Source organism: Pezoporus wallicus, unplaced genomic scaffold (assembly GCF_028554395.1).
Source record: "Pezoporus wallicus isolate ANWC-B61680 ecotype Strahan unplaced genomic scaffold, APGP_CSIRO_Pwel_v1 contig_13201, whole genome shotgun sequence".
Classification (NCBI taxonomy): Eukaryota; Metazoa; Chordata; class Aves; order Psittaciformes; family Psittacidae; genus Pezoporus; species Pezoporus wallicus.
Genome location: NW_026637261.1, coordinates 223,340 through 242,439, shown reverse-complemented (window position 1 = coordinate 242,439; position 19,100 = coordinate 223,340). Strand labels below are relative to the sequence as shown.

At 43.4% G+C, this 19,100-nt stretch overlaps 1 protein-coding gene across 1 annotated transcript; it reads left to right on the top strand.

The window, feature by feature from the left end:
- Positions 1 to 280: 280 nt before the first annotated feature.
- Positions 281 to 12,549, top strand: LOC130596669 (acyl-CoA (8-3)-desaturase-like). The gene is made up of 12 exons (XM_057404531.1): positions 281 to 490; positions 3,796 to 3,906; positions 5,373 to 5,570; positions 5,973 to 6,074; positions 6,251 to 6,379; positions 7,415 to 7,475; positions 9,241 to 9,317; positions 10,123 to 10,220; positions 10,774 to 10,870; positions 11,671 to 11,750; positions 12,188 to 12,313; positions 12,498 to 12,549. The coding sequence occupies exons 1-12, from the start codon at positions 281 to 283 to the stop codon at positions 12,547 to 12,549; spliced, it is 1,341 nt and encodes a 446-aa protein (XP_057260514.1).
- Positions 12,550 to 19,100: the final 6,551 nt, after the last annotated feature.

The window sequence follows — 19,100 nt, the reverse complement described above, 5'->3', positions numbered from 1 at the left end:
GAGCCCGGTAACCCTGTGCTGGGAACAGAACGAGCAACCCCTCAGCTGTCGGATACCCCTTACCTGTAGTAGCTGCTACTCTTTGCAAGCTGGGGTTACGCTGGAGCTGTGAAGGAGCAGTTTGGTGGCGGGCGGGGGGGGGCAGGCGCGGATGCTGCAAGGGCTCTCCCCGCAGCCCTTCTCTTTTCCCGGAATCCCGGGATGGGGCGGGGAGAGGGCGGAGGCCGGGCGTGCCCCACCATTATATGGATGGGGAGCGGGACGGGAGGAGGAAAAGAGGATGGCGCTGCCCGGGGACCCCGCTGCGGCGCCGGCGTTGCGGCGCTTCACCTGGGAGGAGATCGGGGAGCGGAACGGCCGCGGGCCGGGGCCGGGGCCGAAGGAGCGATGGCTGGTGATCGAGAGGAAGGTGTACGACATCAGCCGCTTCTGCCGGAGGCACCCGGGAGGGGCCCGTCTCATCTGTAGCCACGCCGGGCAGGACGCCACGGTGAGGGCCGCGCTCGGAGATGCGGGGCGGAGGGCGCCGGTACCCGGCCGGCACCGTGGGAGGTGACTCCGGTGGGATTTAGGGCATGGAGCAGGGTCTAGGGGTATGCGGCGTCGCTTTGTACCCCTAGGCTTTGAAGTGGAAGCTTCCCAGCCTCATCCTATGTGAAATGGCAAATGAAGAGGCTTTGCAGTGGGACTGTAGCTGTTTATCCAGCTCAAGCCTTCAGGATTACTCTTTATCTCCTGATCTTGCTTCTGCACCTACTGTGAATTCCAGGGACCGCTTACAGCCAGGATAAATCAGCCCTGTGGCAAAAGTAGCTGCTTCCAGAAGCATTCCTTTAGGGAAAGCATCCCTCCAAAATGCCACCTGGCTTAACTTGGAGGGAAATCAAAGACATGATGCTTTCCCAAGCAGAATTCCAGAGAAGTTTCTGTAGGCACAGTACGTGGTCCTTCTGAGCCTGGAGATGAACAAAATCAAAAGGATTGGCCAGTTACAAGTGTCCAGCTGCTGGGGAGTCAGTGCATGGGTGAAAGGACTTCTGCTCATCGTGTTTCCTGGCCTGACTGGTGTTTTGTTGCCGTGGAAGCTTGTGGTAAACTCACATCAAAACGTTCAGCTGATTCCCTGGAGTTCTTGCCTTCGGGTGCATGCAGGAAGGGTGGAAAATGGTGGTAAATTAACATCTACACAAAGATGTGACAAATGCGATTGCTACCTTGGTGTCTATTGTAAAAGGAAAAACCCAAGACAAATAGTTCCCTGATCCTTCATATATACAGGATGTTTGAGGCTTATGGATGTAATAATCAGTGCACTAAGCTTAAATTTCAGACTCTATTAGAATCCCAGACTGGTTTGGGGTAGAAGGGACCATAAACATCATTCAGTTCCAAGCCCCTGCCATGGGCAGGGACACCTTTAGCTGCACTTTGCATTCTGTATATTCCATCATTCATTTCTCTTGTTAGTACTGTCAGACTTCTTTCAGTTTTGCCCCCTAGAACTTGGAAAACACAGATATTTTGTTTCTGGGATCTGAACTGGTCCTTATAAGTTGGTCCCATGTCCAAATCATTTAGCCCTGCAAGGCTTCAGCTGCTTTTGTTTGACACCAACTCTACTGCCTTCACACATAAGTATGCAGCACCTTAAATAAGCTGTGCACCACAGTGGAAAAATGCTGGGGTATGGCTCTTTCTTAAGCATATGTGATTTATCTCCAGGTTAAGGGCTGTAAATGGCATTAATAGGGAGGGGGTTATATCCACGCTGAGTTGCTGCAGGAATATAGCCAGGATATTGTGGGTGAAGTAAGAAACTCCTCCTCATTACTAAGATTAGTTTCATGAGACAGTGTGAATCCAACAAGCTCTTTAGTCAGTTTGGGAGGCAGAGACAAAAAGAACTGAAGAAAGCATTGAATAAGAAAATCCTTAAGACCTTATTGAGGTCTGTACATCTTGGAACAGGTCAATTGCTTAGGTGTTTTTGCACTTATATTCTAAAAATCTTAAGAAATTATCTTAGCTTTGGTAAATTTTATCAAGACCAAATATCACCAAAAGATGATAAGTTAGAAGAGGGTGGAATACACAGAAGGCTCTCAGTAAGAAGAATATGAGGAATGGAAAACTGAGTATGATTAATGCGACGTTAGTAACACTAAGTGTAACAAAACTGTGCAGAGGAGTCCTTTTATTGCTGCTTTTTGTGGTGGTGGTGCTGTGTTTTCTCACAAAGGGCAGAAGAGCAGAGTTAGTTGTGGAATGAGGACTGAGGTGACTTAGGAAACAGGAACAACAATCTTGAGACTGGAAGTTTGGACTGCATTTGGAAAATTTGGTTGAATCTTCAAGCCTGTAAAAACATCTGGTGTTGCCACATTATGAAATAAGCAGGTAGATCATTTTGCAGAGAAAGTGTTTGCTGGTTCTTTAGATTCATCAGTGTTGTGTTTGTGTGCACTGTATGTTACATATATGCTTCAGTGTCAGCCATGTAGTTGCCCAACCTGAGTACTTTTGGAGAAGAGGACAGAAATTCTACAGCAGTTTACTCAGAGATCTGAGAAACAACTTCATTTTGTCACACAACCGTTTGCCCAGAGTAACTCTGGGGCTGGAATGCAGTGAAGCACTGATTCCAGCCTGTTCAGGATGACTACGCTGAGTTGAATGGAAGATGCCATGCAAGCAGATCAACAGGTTAAAGGCGTGGATGCACAAAAGCAATTTTCCATTGTTGGAGAATCTTAAGGGTGATTTGGACTAGACATTAGGAAATCTTCCCTGTGAGGGTGCTGAGGCACTGGCACAGGGAAGCTGTGGCTGCCCCATCCCTGGAAGTGTTCGAGGCCAGGTTGGATGGGGCTTGGAGCACCCTGCTTTAGTGGAAGGCATCCCTGCCTGTGGCAGGGGTTGGAGCTGGATGTGGTTTAGGGTCCCTTCCAACCCAAATCATTCCATGATTCCTCTCCTACAGACTGAACTCACAGCTCAGCTCAATCTCAGCTGTGCTTCAGGGCTCCAGCTGCCCCCTTCATGCCCTGCTGTCTCCTCTGCTTTTTTGCATCCTGCCCTTTCTGTCCTCAACCCTGCCTGGAAGCTGTCACCACTGCTTTGTCACGGTTGCATCTTCAGGAGAGATTAGCAACACCAGACCTGTGCTTATGTATTAGGTCCTTGCATTCATTTCCTTCTGAATACTCCCAAGCACTAGAGAAAGTTCTCTGGTATCACTTGGTCCTCGATGAACTGCTTCCGGTCTTAGTTAATCTGGGAGTTCTCTACCCAGTGAATAAGAGGAACCACTTTTTCCTTTTAAGTATTCAGATTTAAAGGGCAATTTTCTCTTTTGACTAGTTGCACAACAACTGATTATTCAGGTACACTGATATGAAAAGTCTTTTGGCCACCTGTATGACAAGGAAGATGGAAAAGTCGCTAATATTGGGGTTGCGAAGAGGGGAAAGAAGAAAGGCAAGGGAATTAGATTGTGCTTTAGGCATACAATGGAGTTGAATTCAATTTTGTTCTCTGGAGATTGCATACCTGTAGTTATTGCAGTAGTGGAAGTCAGACCTCTTCCATTTGCCACCTGAAATAAGATCTCATTTAAGAGCATAGGATAAACACGAGAAGTAAAATGTCAACCAAAGCTTGAGGAGATAAAGGTCAAAGAGTCCTCTCTGCTGTTGTGGTTCCTCCACAGTGAATGTCTTTCTATGCACAACAGACTGAAGTTATTAACAGGGAATTTGTTTTTCTTACCTCTTCCTTTTCTCTCGTGCATTGCAGGATGCCTTTGTAGCCTTCCATGTTGACAAGGCGCTGGTGAGCAAGCACTTGAAGCCGCTGCAGATCGGGGAGCTGGCCCCAGATCAACCCAGTATTGAGCCCACTAAAAATGTAAGTCTATCTTTGTAAATCAGATCAAAGGTAGATTAAAGGGAAATATTCTGAGGAGAGACCTTGCTCAACTGTATCAGCATAGCTCCTGGAGCAATGGGAGCCAGGTTCTTCACTTTTGTGTTACTGCTCAGAAACAATACATGCGTATTAGTCTAAATCCACATTATGTGGGTGCAAATGGGATTCCTGAAAATGATTTTTAATTATCACAGCAACTCTATGTGAATAACAGAGCCTTGTTTTGCTCTCATGGAAATCACAGCTATCACCTTTTCTTCCCCTTGCTTTGATCAAAATTTGAGTAATTCTTTCTAGCTGATAGTAAATGTTCAACTCCCTTTCTTGTAGGTATCTGTAGGGAGAGACTGCAGGTAGAGTGTTTTAGCCCTGAATGATGTTTCACAGGCTGTATTGGCATTGCTGTTTTGGACAGCCCTCTTGTAGCTGTCTCAAGGTCATTCCCAGAATAATCATTCACAGAAGCACTGTTGACAGCAACGTGATAAAACTTCATGAGAGAGGCACAGACAACAGAACAGGAATAGTCTTGGAGTACAAATATTCCCTGGGCTGTATGGTTCTTGTTGCTTCCTGCTATCCAAGACTATTTGTTTTCCCTATTCCTTATAGCCTGCCCTGACTTTTCCTTTGCATAGCCCCACACTGTACAGTGAAGGAAGATGTAAGTCAGACATCAGAAACACAATTCAGAGCAGTCTGCCTGTCCCACGATGGCACGGCCACACTTCCTATGTAGGTGGGAACCTCATGAACCCTCTTACCTTGGCCACGTCCTGCCTATTTCTCAATTCCATAGCTGGACTGCACCAGGGCTTGTGTGTACCTTGCTCCATGGAAACCCAAAGTGACTGGGAAAGCAAGGTAACAAGCTGGTTTGTGGGTTGGGCTGTACGGAGACCAGAATTAGGCTTGGGAAGCATCTGCAGAGCTGGCAAAGACAAAGATGGGTTGATCAAGCACCTTTGCTGTGCTCCTTTCTTCTTCCTTGGTGCTCACCAGCCTGAGGCCAGCTGGGCTGTAAATGTCATTTTCATACAGACCCTGTTAATCTCAGGAAGGGTAAAGTGAAGACATACATTCATCTACTGGAACTGGTCCAGAAGTGGAATAACAAAAGAGCTACCACAAGGTGGCATGCTATGTTAAGGCACATGCAGTACAACTTCCACTCGGCACAGCTTCCATTTGAGCCCTATGCTACCTGCCAAGAAGATGATGGAGGAAGCACCAAAGATACAGTCTTAGGAGTCTGGGGTACAGACATTGTGCCCTGAGATGGCTGCCTCTTGCTACTCTGCTCTTTGTAGACACAGGGAAGCTGTAGGAGAGCAATGATAAAGCTTACTAATGTGCAAGCCCAGATCCTTTGCCCTTGCTCCCCTCCATTGAAGTAGTGCTATACGCTAGAAACAGAGAACATGTAACACTGGTGCTTCCCACAGAAAATGCTGGTGAAAGACTTCCGTGAATTGCGTGCTACTGTTGAGAAAATGGGACTTCTGGAGCCAAATCAACTCTTCTTCTTCCTGCTCCTCACTCACATCCTCCTGTTGGATACCGCTGCTTGGCTCATCCTCTTCTACTTTGGAACATCCTTCATGCCCTTTGTTGGCTCTCTGGTGGTACTGACCATTTCCCAGGTAAGCAACTACGTTCATAGCACAGGCACATGGACTTGACTTGCACCAGCTTTCATACGCATACTACTATTGCAGTCATCTAGTCCTCCGTTTCCTTACTTGACATACCTCTTCGCCATAAGAAGACAACCACTATATGGCACGTGTATACAGATGATGTAAAGAAGGAATTCTGCATGTGGGGAGCTGCCATTAAACCTAGTCTGAGATTCTTTCAGCAAGATGTATTTGGGGGGAAGCCTTAAGAGTATCAGGATTTCATAGTTCCTTTCCAATTGTGACTTTGGAGCAATGTCTGAGCAATAGATCTCAGTATTTCAAAGCAAAGGATGGGTGTGGAACTGTCCTGATCTCAATTCCTTGTTTTTCTCCCCTCCCAATGTTTTCTTTTCCCTCTTCCAGGTCCAGGCTTCATGGTTGCAACATGATTTAGGACATCTTTCAGTATTCAGGGCAACCAAGTGGAACCACTTGCTGCATAAGTTTGTGATGTGCCACTTAATCGTAAGTACCTGATTACTACTACTACTACTACTTAGATTTGATGGCTTTCCCATAAAAGTGTGGGTTCTGAAGACTGTGGAGGCCAGTGAGCTCAGCATTGAGTGAAGGAGCGGGATGGGAGGAAAGCTGGCTCTGAAAGCATTGTACTCTTCACACTTCGTTCTTCACTAAAACAGGGGGCATCAGCCAAATGGTGGACTCTCCTGCACTCCCAGCACCATGCCAAACCCAACTGCTTCCGGAAAGACCCTGATATTGATATGCACCCTTTCCTGTTTACTTTGGGGAAGAAGTTATCTGTGGAGGTCAGTGTATGTATGTGTGTGTGTGTGTGTGTGCACTCGTGTACCAGGAGATGGGAAGAACGCCCTGGTCAACGAAAATCTGTGCCATAAAGATCTAAAACTAAGATGTGATGACAGGCTCTGGAAAGAGATTGCTTTCATCTTGTGTCTACTTTCCTCATCCTTTGTAAGCAGCTCGCAGTTCACATAAGGGCCTTTAAAGATTTCTTGAACAGCTGACAAGTAGTTGCAAATAAATGAGACATGATGAACATGCCTCATATAGGGTGGAAAATCCATCAACAAAAAGACTGTTAATGGTTATAACACCTTAATGACCTGGTAGAACAACTCAGTGGCCTTTATCATCATGAAACTGTCACTCAAATGTACAGAATCAGAGAAGAAAGTAGGGGCAAGAGGAAAAATACATATGACTATTTTTGACTAATCATACAACTGAGCCTTGAAATATCTAATATTTTACAAAATGAAGTAGAACATGGTAAGAACACAAACCCAAGGAAATCCACCTGTTAAAACTCCCTCTATCCACCACCAAGATACTTTTTTATCATGACTTACAGATCACGCTATCTATGGATGAAAGGTTCTGGTATAGTTTTTAGTGCATCATTCTCTTCCAGCCTAGTCAATAGTTGTATCTTTCACAGCAGTTTCCTTCCTACCACATACCAATATAGGAGTTCCTTATGGGTTGCTGTCTCTGTTCTGACTTGTCATAAACATATTTGGAACTACTTTTTGACAATCACTTATTTTCCCTTTCTGGAGAAAAAAAAACTGGTGCTTGCTTAACTGTTTATCTCTGAAGGACTTTACAAAGCTGTAAGCCTTACTTTAATGGAATGAGAGTTTATGGTAAAGGTATGTATGTAAGCTAACAGAACAGGTACAAAGAGGGAGACGATAGGAATGAGGGCTGTGGAAGTGTGCAAGAAGAGTGCCCCTGGGGAAGAAAGAATGGACCCCAGCAGGTTACCTGTGCAGTTTGCTTAGCTTCCACTCTAATTGTTTTGCTGTTTCTTTCCACAGCTTGGGATCAAAAAGAAAAAATACATGCCATACAATCACCAACACAAATACTTCTTCATCAGTGAGTATCTTCATTCTCCTGCAATACAATGAGGGGTACCAATGGGGCTTGTAGGTCTTTTTACCTGCAGGATTTGAGCAGGACTGAGGTGTCCCCATCAAGGATCATAATAATCAATTTCCATCTAATTTTTGGAGGAATTGAAGACCTGAATTGATTAAAAACCTGAGTAACCTGGTCTAACCAAAGTATAGCTACTGCTCTTCTGAGATCCTGAGCTTCTTTCCAGCCTCAATGACCATGTGATCCTACATGAGATCATGTTTCTGTGCCCTTCCTGATTGGAAACCCATTGATTTGGTTTGAGAATTCCTAACCAAACAGCTTAAGTTTGTTCCAGGGTAGAAAAAGTAGTGGGATCATCTTAAAACTGTGGTGCTTTGCATCTATTTGGACAGAGAAAATGAGAAAGACTCTTAACGCAGTAACTAAGGAAGTTACTTGGGAGAGTGAGATGAGGGCTGCAGGGACTGTTGGTGTGAGCCGGGTAGTACATGGCTAGTGAAAGCAAACACTCACAGTTTCTTCACTGTCAGTGCTCTGATCTCTAGGCTCACCCTTGGCCTCTTCTTCCCATCTTAGTGAAGCTTTTATTCCTTTGGCAAAGCAGCACAATTTCAACACGGGACAAAGCAAAGTCACCTCTTGCAACTCTCCCGAATAGCCTGAAGTCTCAGGATGCTTGCCTGGAAAGCGGACAGTGTGACTTCAAACCATAAAACCCAGCAGAAATGGGCACTTCCAAGGTGTGATTCATGCAACCTGGTTTTGCCCTTGATCTCTGAAGATGGCAGGAACTCACTCCAACAGTGGCTTTTCTCTCAGGTCACTAAACAGATCTACCAGGGTTAGTTCAGTTGTGCATAGCTCAGATGTACAATTCAGAGATGCCTAGTTAAGGATGGTGATCCTATCCCAGATCTTCCACATCTTCCACAGTGGGTCTGGAAGATGTGGTATGACATTGTAATCAGTGGTATTCAAATTTAGATAAAAGTCTGTGGGGTTGGTTTTGTTTTAAAGTACAAGTGAGATGTCCACTTGGAAGGTTGAGTTTGCATTTGAGTTCTCACAACCTAAAATCCACGGGAGGATTTTATATGTACTCTTATTGTTCCTCTGCTTTAAGTAACAAATGGGGAGCCAAATCACCTTTGGGAAGCCACTTCTCAAACTACTCCTCTGTGGCTGTCCCTCAGTTAAAACCCTAAAATGAAATCTTAGGTTTGTAATCACCATCAGATTAATGGACAGACCTAGAAATGTTCAGAGATACTGATGTAGCATCCTGGCCAGTATCAGCCAGTTGCTCTCTTGCAAAGTGATTTGCTGTGATGCTCAGAAGGATTATTAAGTTTCTGGGGTCTTGTCCTCCTTATTTCTCAGGATTCTACACGCTCCTTTTTGTTTTCACTCTTCTGAAAGAAGCAGTGGACATAGCCTTTCTCCATGAGGAAACAGAAGGCAATGTACTGAGAGGTGACAGCAGCAGCAGGCTGTCCTGCTGAAGAGCAGGAGCTGTCCTCAGCCAAGCTTCAGAGAGTTTCTTGTCTTACCTCCGTTTTACCTCTTGAGGTCAGCAGGCTCCCATATTGCTCACTGATGCCCTGCAGTGATGCATACCGGTGTCATCCAGAAAATTCCATAGCCCTAAAACTTCTTGGGATATTCTCCATATTGAGTAACCATTGAAGGATCCTTTGCTTTCAGTTTATCTGTCACTCAGTCCATGACATTACCAGTGACAATGAGTTCTCCCTTACAGCTCTGCCTCCACTCCTGTTTCCCACCTACTTCCACTACCACACGTTTTACATCGCATACACAAAAAGGTACTGGGTGGTGAGTATTGCTGCTTCTGCAACCAGGAAGGGGTCAACTGTGGGCCTTCAACCTTTCCTCTGAACATAGAGCTAGCTTCTGCCCGGAGCTCAGCCCCTGCTGTGTGCCATTCAGTTAAGCCTAACAGGACAGGTCAGTTTGAGGTTTGTCAGTGCCTCTGCATGCTTTCTGCTACACCATTATATTCCCCAGCTCAAACATAGGGTCCGGAAAACAAACGGCTGTTTTGGCTTGTACTCATTTGCAGAACGATGGAGTGTACCCTTTAGTTTGGGAAGCAAATTGGAAGGTCCACAGTGGTAAGAAACAGGAGGATAAGGATTTATAGGAACTGTTGTCCTTGATTTGTAAGCAGTATGCATATACTTAGCATTATTTCCTATGCAGGCAGCCAGAATTAGTGCTTTGTTCTTCCTTCTCTTGTGCGTGTTATGCATGCAGGAAGACAGCAAAGTCCAGCCACAATGAGATCATTGGTGGTCCAGGACTTAGCTCACTGTGGAGACCTGGGCAATGATTTGAGACACGTCAACTCATGTTTCTGAATGCATAGTCATTCACTATTATATCAATGTAGATTAACCAGGTGTAAATCCTCACATTCATCTATGTTATAGGAAGCTGTGAGTACTATCATCTCGTGTTAACTTGGATTGCTCCAGTTCTAGTTTTGCTGATTCAATTCAACAAAAACTTACAAAAGTTAAATGTAGATTGTTCTCTGGTACATAGAACATGAAGCTTAGAAAAAGATTTAAGCAAACGTAATTTATAATGATTCTCTTGTTGGGTCTGCTTTTGGTAGGACTTGGCCTGGATGATGACTTTCTACATCAGATTCTTTTTTATTTATGGATCATTACTAGAAATAAAGAGTCTTGTGGCATATTATTTTATATTCAGGTAATCTCTCTTTAGAAAGTTCTTCAGCCTTCCTCTATATATTCTTTCCATCTGTGCTTGCCTGCCTTTCTCTGCCAGTTCAAGTCTTATGTCATCGCATTGGCTCTGGAGCAAAGAGACTTCACTGAGTGCTGTTAAATACTATAAGTAATTCAGTGCTTTGGGTGTTGGGTCTGCTGCTGGTTAGAGAAAGAGATCATTTAACAGAAACAGCTTAGTCTGGGCTTGCAAGTGCTCCAGCAGCATTGGCTTAAATGGACACTACGCTCTCCACTTGGAGCATTTTACTGATTTTAATCAGTGTGGTCCTTGGCTACAGATAAAACAAGATTAATACCAGGCTCCGACAGTTTTAGAACAAACCATATTAAATAATCATGGGTTTCATAAGGAAGTATGAAACTTCCAGGTTTTGGAAGTGCTTCCAGGTGCTGGATTAGCAAGGCTGACGTTCAGCTATGTGTTTGTAAGTCTGGTTGTGGTGTTATTTCAGTGGCTCATCACTGACTTGCTTACCTGTTACTGAATTCTGGCCATTTCTCTGACTGCACAGGATGATGGAGAGCAGCTGGTTTGTCTGGGTTTCACAGATGAACCATATCCCTATGGATATTTACTATGACAAGAATTTGGACTGGATGTCTACTCAGGTAAAACATTTTCCATTCTTAAGAGTTGTGACCATACAGGTACAAATTCTAACCACAAGACGAGCAAGTTCTCTACTGAACTAAAGGTGAAAACCTGTTAGGAAGTGGGAAGTGAAGGTTAGTAGTATAATGGTATTCAGCTATGGTAACAGTAAATAGGATAGCAATGAGATGTTCATAGGCAATCTAAAAATCAAAGCTAGGTCCCAGCTCTATTAAGGTGTCCATGCCCATGGCAGGGGGAATGGAACTAGGTAATCTCTAAGGTCCCTTCCAACCCAAACTATTCTATGATTCCATCCCCTAAATATACCCATCTCCTCACTTATTGCATCATTCCGTCTTGGACCTTTTCGCCTTACATGGAGATGGAAGTTTGTCTCCTGCTCTTGCAAGAGCAATTACACTAGTAGAATAGTAGTGTGGTGTCCCCTCTTTGCAGAGAGACTTACTGGAGTCCAGCAGAGCAGTCTGACCACACAGAAGTACTCTGCCATCTCTGCTTTTTCTGCAGACATAGGTTTGAGAAGACCCAGGAGGAACTTCTGACTGTTCACATGCACTCACAGGAGCACAGAGCCAACTCCTACTCTTACCATGGCCCATGTTAGTCTATGTACATAGACTATGTACATGTTTATGTGCATCCACAAAGCTGAAGGAGGATTATGAGCCCTGGCTTGATGTAGCTCAGCGTAGGCTGAGAGAAAACAACAGAGTAGCACAGCATATTGTGCTCTTTAGAGAAAGGCTGCAGTCACCAACCTGTGCTGACTTTGCTTTCCTTTCCTCTTTGCTAGCTCCAGGCCACATGCAATGTTGAGCAGTCCCTATTCAATGACTGGTTTACTGGGCATCTGAACTTCCAGATTGAACATCAGTGAGTATGCACCCCAAAAGAGAATTTTCTTCCCTCTTTAAGTATTTTTCTTTTCTTGTTTTTCTTGTCCCTGTTCTTCTTTGCTCTGAATTCTATGAAGAGTTCTGGGGCATCAATGAGTTTGTCTTTTAAAAGGCTGAAAACCCTAAACAGGATCACAATGTAACTCAAAACCTTCACTAGACCTCACTAGGAAGGCGAGAATGCCAAGTGAAAACTGAACATGGGCAGGACCTATGAAATCATAGATAGCAACAAGGTCTATCCAGAGCAGTAGCTTGTAAGCATTAGTGAACATGTACATACTAAAGCGCTCTGATTATAGTCTGACACTGTAGTTTAAGCCTACCTGTACTAACTACTTACGCTATTACTCTAGAGACTGAGATACACAGGTGAAGAATGGGCTTGAGATTTTGTCTGTCTCCTGTTCACAGCCTGTTTCCTACAATGCCAAGACACAACTACTGGAAGGTGGCTCCTCTGGTGAAGTCCTTGTGTGCCAAACATGGCATCGAGTACCAATGCAAGCCATTGCTCACAGCTTTTGCAGACATTGTCCAGTAAGTACAACACACAGGCCAAAGAATTGCAGGAGGATGTAGGCAAGATTGGAATACGAAGAACAAGAATTGTCTTGTTCTCTCACAAATCAACACACACAAACCCTCATTTCCCCTGTCCCCACCAATATTCTCCTAAGTAACCCTGCATAATGTGGCCTCCTGTGCTTTCTCTTTCTCTCAGCTCCCTGAAGAGCTCAGGAGATCTCTGGCTTGATGCCTACCTACACAAATAAGAAGATGATGGTGTCCACTTGGTGATGGTACCATTCACAGCCTGCCACTTCATTGCATTCCCAGCAAGTTGAGGACCAGGGACTACAAGGGACTCTATGGCAGAAAAAGATGGATAAGAACTGAAGGATATGATTCCAATAGATAAGAAGTTAATTGAATTTTGCTTCTGGTTTTGCCTGGTGTTTTGGTTCAGATATGTTAGGAGTGCCTTTTAGATATTTCTGGGTGATGCCTGGACAAACCCAAAGCACTAAGCAAGCAATGGTGCACATCATAGGGCCCTCATAGACCACTGCAGGTCAATTAGCTGCAGGGTCAGTATTGAGACAAGGATTAGAATAACAGCTAAATTTAGAGTAAGATTTCAGAGTTAGTGTGAGGCACTGGCTAAGCCAGAATCCGGGTCCAAAGCAGATGCACACTGACTAGGGCTCCCACATAGCAGTGGCCAGGAAGATATAAAACATCAGCTTACCCAAAGAGCTTTTGAAGCAGATCCAACAGCAGCTGGATTGCTGAGGCTTTCGTGCTTCCTGGTGTGATCCAGGGAACAACCACACTGTGATGGAGGAGGAAGGAGGAGCACTCTCACTGCCAGCTAGGGAACATTTTGCTCATAGGTGTATGAGTTATGGGTTGTAAAGTTATGAAATCTTATGACCAGTGTGGTGAATAAGTGGATTCACATGCTAGAGCAGTCTAGGCAACAGGGGACTGAGCCCCTGTTTGCCATGGGGTTTTGTCATGTTTCTTAATGAACTCATGAAATAAAGTTTAAATCACACAGCACATTGCCCTCTAACTTGGACAGACCCAAATGGACCCTAACACAGGGGAACTGAGCCTGACACAAAACACAATAGGTCGGAACCTAAACCCCAATGGTCTTAACCCTCAACCTGATCCTAATAGGCCCCAACACTAAGCTAACCCTAACTGTAATGGCCCTAACCATAATACTAACTCTTAGGCCCTGATCCTAATAGTAACTCAAACCCAAATAGGCCCCAACTACAACACTGACCCTGAACTCCCCTTCCTTAGTGGCTGTAACCCAAACACCAATAGGTCCTAAACCTTACCTTAGCCCTAGCTTTGATGTCCCTAACCCTAAACATAATACTAACAGAGTGTAACACTAAGCATAACTCTAATCCTAATGACCCTAACCTAACCCCAACCCTAAAAATTACAGTCACTAACCCCAAACCCTGATGGGCACTAACTCTAAGATCAATACTAATAGGCCCTAGCCTAAACCTAACCCTAATGGCTCTAGCACTAAACCTAATCCATTGAAACAGATTTGAGAATTTTTTAACCCAATATAGTAAAACACAATTTTTACTTCCTGTGCCTTGATACATAGGAAGGAGTTTATATTAGTTACTGGAGCTCATTCCTAGTGTATAGTTACAGAAAGTCACATCATGTTCCTAAGCATCCTGGAAAGTCTTGGGAGGCAGTAAGCTTCCTTGCTTCCCGGTGACGTTTACAGCTCTTAACATGAACCTGAGAGTTAAGATTACAAATGCAATCAAGTGACACAGGCGGGAGAAGAAAGCAGGGAAAAGGGTGAAGCTGTATAGTTGCTTTGACAAGCCTGGCTTGCAGGAACAAGTCATGTGAACTCATCATGATGCAAAGCTGCTTAACCCAAACTACATCCTGGCTACCTTTTGAATCAGCATCACACAGGGCTGAGTGCTGGCCATATATATATATATAAATATATATATTTTTTTTAATATATATATTAAATATATATATATATATATATATTGGACTCAAGCAAGGCCACATAATGTAAGGGAACAAAAGTACAGGATCCAGAATCAAGGTTTTAAGTGAGACGTGCACTTGTGTGTGTCAAAGCTTACTAAGACAAGACTTATTAAGCTCAAGCTTATTAAGGCAGCTTTGAGAGTTGAAGAGTAAACTGAATTATGAGTGGACTCAGAGTTTGGCTCTCCCAGGCAGAAGGTAATTCAGAGAAAGAGGCTAATCTGAGTACTTTGAATCACCCTTGAGAGGAGGCAGTATCTTTCCATCAAACAGTAAGAGAGTGTGTTCTTTATCTGAAGTGAGTATGATCGGGAATGTATACTCAGACCCTGAAAGAGAAGACTGACTTTGGGAAAGGGGACTTTGGGAACACAAAAATCCATTTGAGCATCAGCAATTAAGATCACTTTCTTACAATAATGAAAGTGATGAGGTTAATAAATAGAGATCTCACCTGGTAACAAACAAAATATGAGAAAGCCTCTGGTTAGATAATGACTGGACTTTGTATTGTTTGTGCAAGAATTGAATTACACGTGTCATGCTCAGCACCGACTTTTACTTAAAACCTTTAACCCAGTACAGTGAGCCAGAACATGTAAAAGATTTCTTATTAAACCATTTTCTGCTTGGAAAATGTGCAATGCTGTTTAGAGGTTAACAGCATGAGGTAAAATTCCCAACCCAGGAGAGTAAAAGAAGCGATTCCTGAAAACTTTATGGGAGCAAAGAAAGACACAAAATGCTATCAGTTATTAAAAAACACATTTCCACTATTTTAAAAAGCCTTTTAGAATTACATTGAGTAGCTGAAAATCATTTCTGTGGGTAGATGGGAAGCTGGATTTTGAAGACCAGCATCTGATACCTGGACTTTGGGAATCATTTGGCTTCTCGTGCTCTCTCAAGTCAAAAAGCAAGTCAAAATGCACTTAAAAACCCAAAAAGCTGCAAATGTTTCCATTAACGGGGGCCCAACAGCGTGCAAATGAGGAAAATCATGCAAGAAGGTTGAGCAAGACTGAGATGAAGAGCTGTGGATAAATGCAAAATAAAGCCTAAGCAATATGGATCAACACCAGAGCAAATAGTTGTTGTCAGATTTTCTCCAGGTATCTCCAACCAATCTTATAGCATGGTAGATAGTATAGGTTTAGATGAAAGGCTGCCTGTATTACCTCAGGATGATAATTAATAGCTTGGTGAGATTTTACAAGGTAGATATCACCGAGACAACCAAGGAAGGAAACAGATAAAAATACATTGCACAACCTAATAGAAAAGCATAAAACCAAAATGACTCATATAGAGGTTATGGTACATGAAAACAGAGTGGAAGTAGAATCAGCAGCACCACCACTGGAGAATCTTCTCTAAACATGAAGAAGATGGAAATAATATAAAATATCAACCAAATATTCTAAAATTCAGCCTTTATTCCTGTAAGTCTGAAATGTAAATTCCATTAATTTCCAATGATTGTATCTTGAAATCCAAGGTCCAGGACAGACAGCTTTTATCAGTAATAATATTGAGTTTGAATGAAAAATGAAGCATTTTTTCCAATATCTCTCTGGAAAAGGGTGTTTCAAGAAATATTGGTGCACTTGACAAATTTCATTTTATATATGGCACCTCAAATTAATAACTAGATATTAAGTAAATTAATATAATAATTAGATATTAAGTAAATTAAGCACAATCATAGTCTTCTGTGTTATAAAGCTGAATGGTACATAATAAAACCCCCTTAATCATAGAATAGTTAGGGTTGGAAAGGACCTTAAGATCATCCAGTTCCAACCCCCCTGCCATGGGCAGGGACACCTCACACTAAACCATGTCACCCAAGGCTCTGTCCAACCCAGCCTTGAACACTGCCAGGGATGGAGCATTCACAACCTCCCTGGGCAACCCATTCCAGTGCCTTACCACCCTAACAGGAAAGAATTTCTCCCTTATATCCAATCTGAACTTCCCCTGTTTAAGTTTTAACCCGTTATCCCTTGTCCTATCACTACAGTCCCTAATGAAGAGTCCCTCCCCAGCATCCCTACAGCCCTTCAGATACTGGAAGGCTGCTCTGAGGTCTCCATGCAGCCTTCTCTTCTCCAGGCTGAACAGCCCCAATAATCTTTAAACAACTGATGTATCTATTAAAATGCTGACAGATCTTAGCCAAACGTTTTATAGTATAATCACTGTTTATTTCATGGAAGCACTGAAAGCATTCCTCATCCCGCAGTCCTAAGAAACTTGCACATATGCACCTATCAGAGGCAGAACTTCACTAAAACACCCTTATAACTTATTTGTTTTAAATCTAAAGAAAGTGCTGCATTTAGGAAAAGCAATGAGTGTCCAAAGCACCTTGGTCTCTGCACACATGCAACGAGCAAGGAAAAAGGAGGAGTGATTTCCTCATTCTTGCTTTTCCAACCTCCAAAGTTTAGGCATTGTCCAGACCCTGAAGACAGTAAGAGAACTACAAATAGGCAGAGCCCCATGCTTTTATCTCCTTTGTATGTGCCAATTTTGATTTTTCCCCCCTCACCCCAAGCTACACAAAAGGTAACAGCAGGCTTATTGCCTTGTTTAACAGAAATATTAGAAGAAAAATGTGCAAGCGACTCAAAACATGTTAGGCTTCTGTTAAAGATTACACCTTTAGGCGGAGCAGGTATTGTGTAATTTAAAGCAGCACTCGTTTGGCCAGCTTCCTTGCCAGGGTTTAGGCTTCTTCCACTTGAGCAGAGGCAGTTGGAACAGGTCATGCAGACCTCTGCTCAGGCAGGGGGCCAGCCATGCACCGTTTGGGCAGACATTGGCTAAAGCAGGCAACAAAAGATGGTGTTTGGTCAAACAGGCAATTTACTTTGCATAGTCTCCTTTGATCTATTATATCAAGGCACTGCTAATGTGAAGAAACAACATGTTTCATGGAGTTGTTTTCTAAAAGTGAGGAGGAACCAAGAGAAGGCTGGATGTGATCAACCAGGGTGAAGTACCTGCAGAGGACTGAATAAAGCACGCTGAAGGGAAGGCAAGAGATGGGGGTTTGGGTTCAGCCCTCCCAGTGGTCTGTCTCCTGGACACCCTCACAACCTTGCATACCACCACAACATAGAAAAGGAGATGCCAATTTCCACAAGAACTCAGTCACCTGCTTCTTCACACACTTCCAATGGCAACCCCAGCAGCACCTGAGAGTGAAAGCCAGGCTTTAAAGCTGAAGACTCACCTAGCTACCACCCCCAGGGAAGGCTGCCTTAAGGCTTTTGTATTTTCATTCTGTTTGGGGAGTGTTGCAACTGCAGCTTAGTCTGTAAACAGTAGCTCCCATTATCCTAATTCCTCAAGAATTCTTACAACATCTATGCACAAGGTGAACGAGAGATTCCTGAGACTTAAGTGAGGAAAATAGGAAAGAGATTATCCTCCTCCAGCTATTTATTTGTAGAAGACTGTATCTGCTTGTGTGTCAGTGCTGTTGCTGTCAATCCTGAATCAACAATCACTGTGAAACAAGGCGGGGGGGGGGGGGGCATTCAATAAAAAAGTAACAAAGATCCCAATATTGGTCAAAGTTTTACAATGGTGAAATCACAGGCATGAGGGAAGAACAAACACTGAAGTTGACACAGCAAATCTATATAAAACATTTGTGATTTATCACCTGCTACAACACAGGAAATTAAGTTTTCCTTCTGACTTGTCCCATTATAGCTTTACAGTATTTGAGTTGAACTTTGATTACAGCAACCGAGCTGTAATCAAAATGCCTTTTATAGCCTGTAATGATTTGAATGAGGGGGATTAAGATCAAGGTGAACATTCCTGAGGCTTTCAAAACCCTACGAAGACACTGCATGATCTTCTGAAAATAAATGCAAAGTAACTGGTGCCTAATGATTTCTTTCAAGGTAAAGAATCATCCAGCAATGGTGATGCATCGCAAAGAGCAATGTGTTGTCATTTAACGTAACAGGCTGCAACACTGAGGACGAAAAATATAACAGTACAAGACCTGGTTGCTTTGGTAAGCAGTATGCAAAGATATTTCATTATTACCATTAAAACAAATACAACTATCAGTTTACCAAGCTTCAGTGTGTGACCTGAAAACAAATTGCAGTACAGCTCCTGAGGGCCTGTTTACTCTCAGACTGCACTGCAGTGAGATTTCCAAATGCATTGGGGTTAAAGTTTGACTTTGGGTGCAACCTCACCCTGACAAAGTTCAAGTTTTTAATCCCACAACCAAACCCTACAGGCTCTATCCACGCTGTAAAAGCACCACTGTTATCAGAGAACTGAGTATCAAGCTACTTCACCCATTTTTAAACCCCTGCTTTTTGTCATTTAGCCTTGATTAGCTTTCCTAGAGTGCATAAACACACAAACATTGACAATCTTGTGCAAACACGGGGCTTTTTCAACAATCTTCTTCAGTCTAAATGATTCATCCCCACAACGGACATCATCCTGAACTAGAAGAGGACCTCAGAGCATCACACGTGAGAGAAGTTTTCAAAGGAAAAGTATACTGATACTTTCTTAACGGGACAGAAGAGAAAGGGAGTGGGACAGATGCTTTGCAGGTGCCTTAAACAGCTATTGGTGAGATGACGGTACAGCACAGACGGCATAGGTCTTTGGCTCTTAGTCTGGATTCAAGAGCCAAGTGAGAATCTAGCAATTACTTACAGTGAAACCACAAATCTGGCTTAACTGCCTTAATTTCATTCACAACCATCCAAACAGA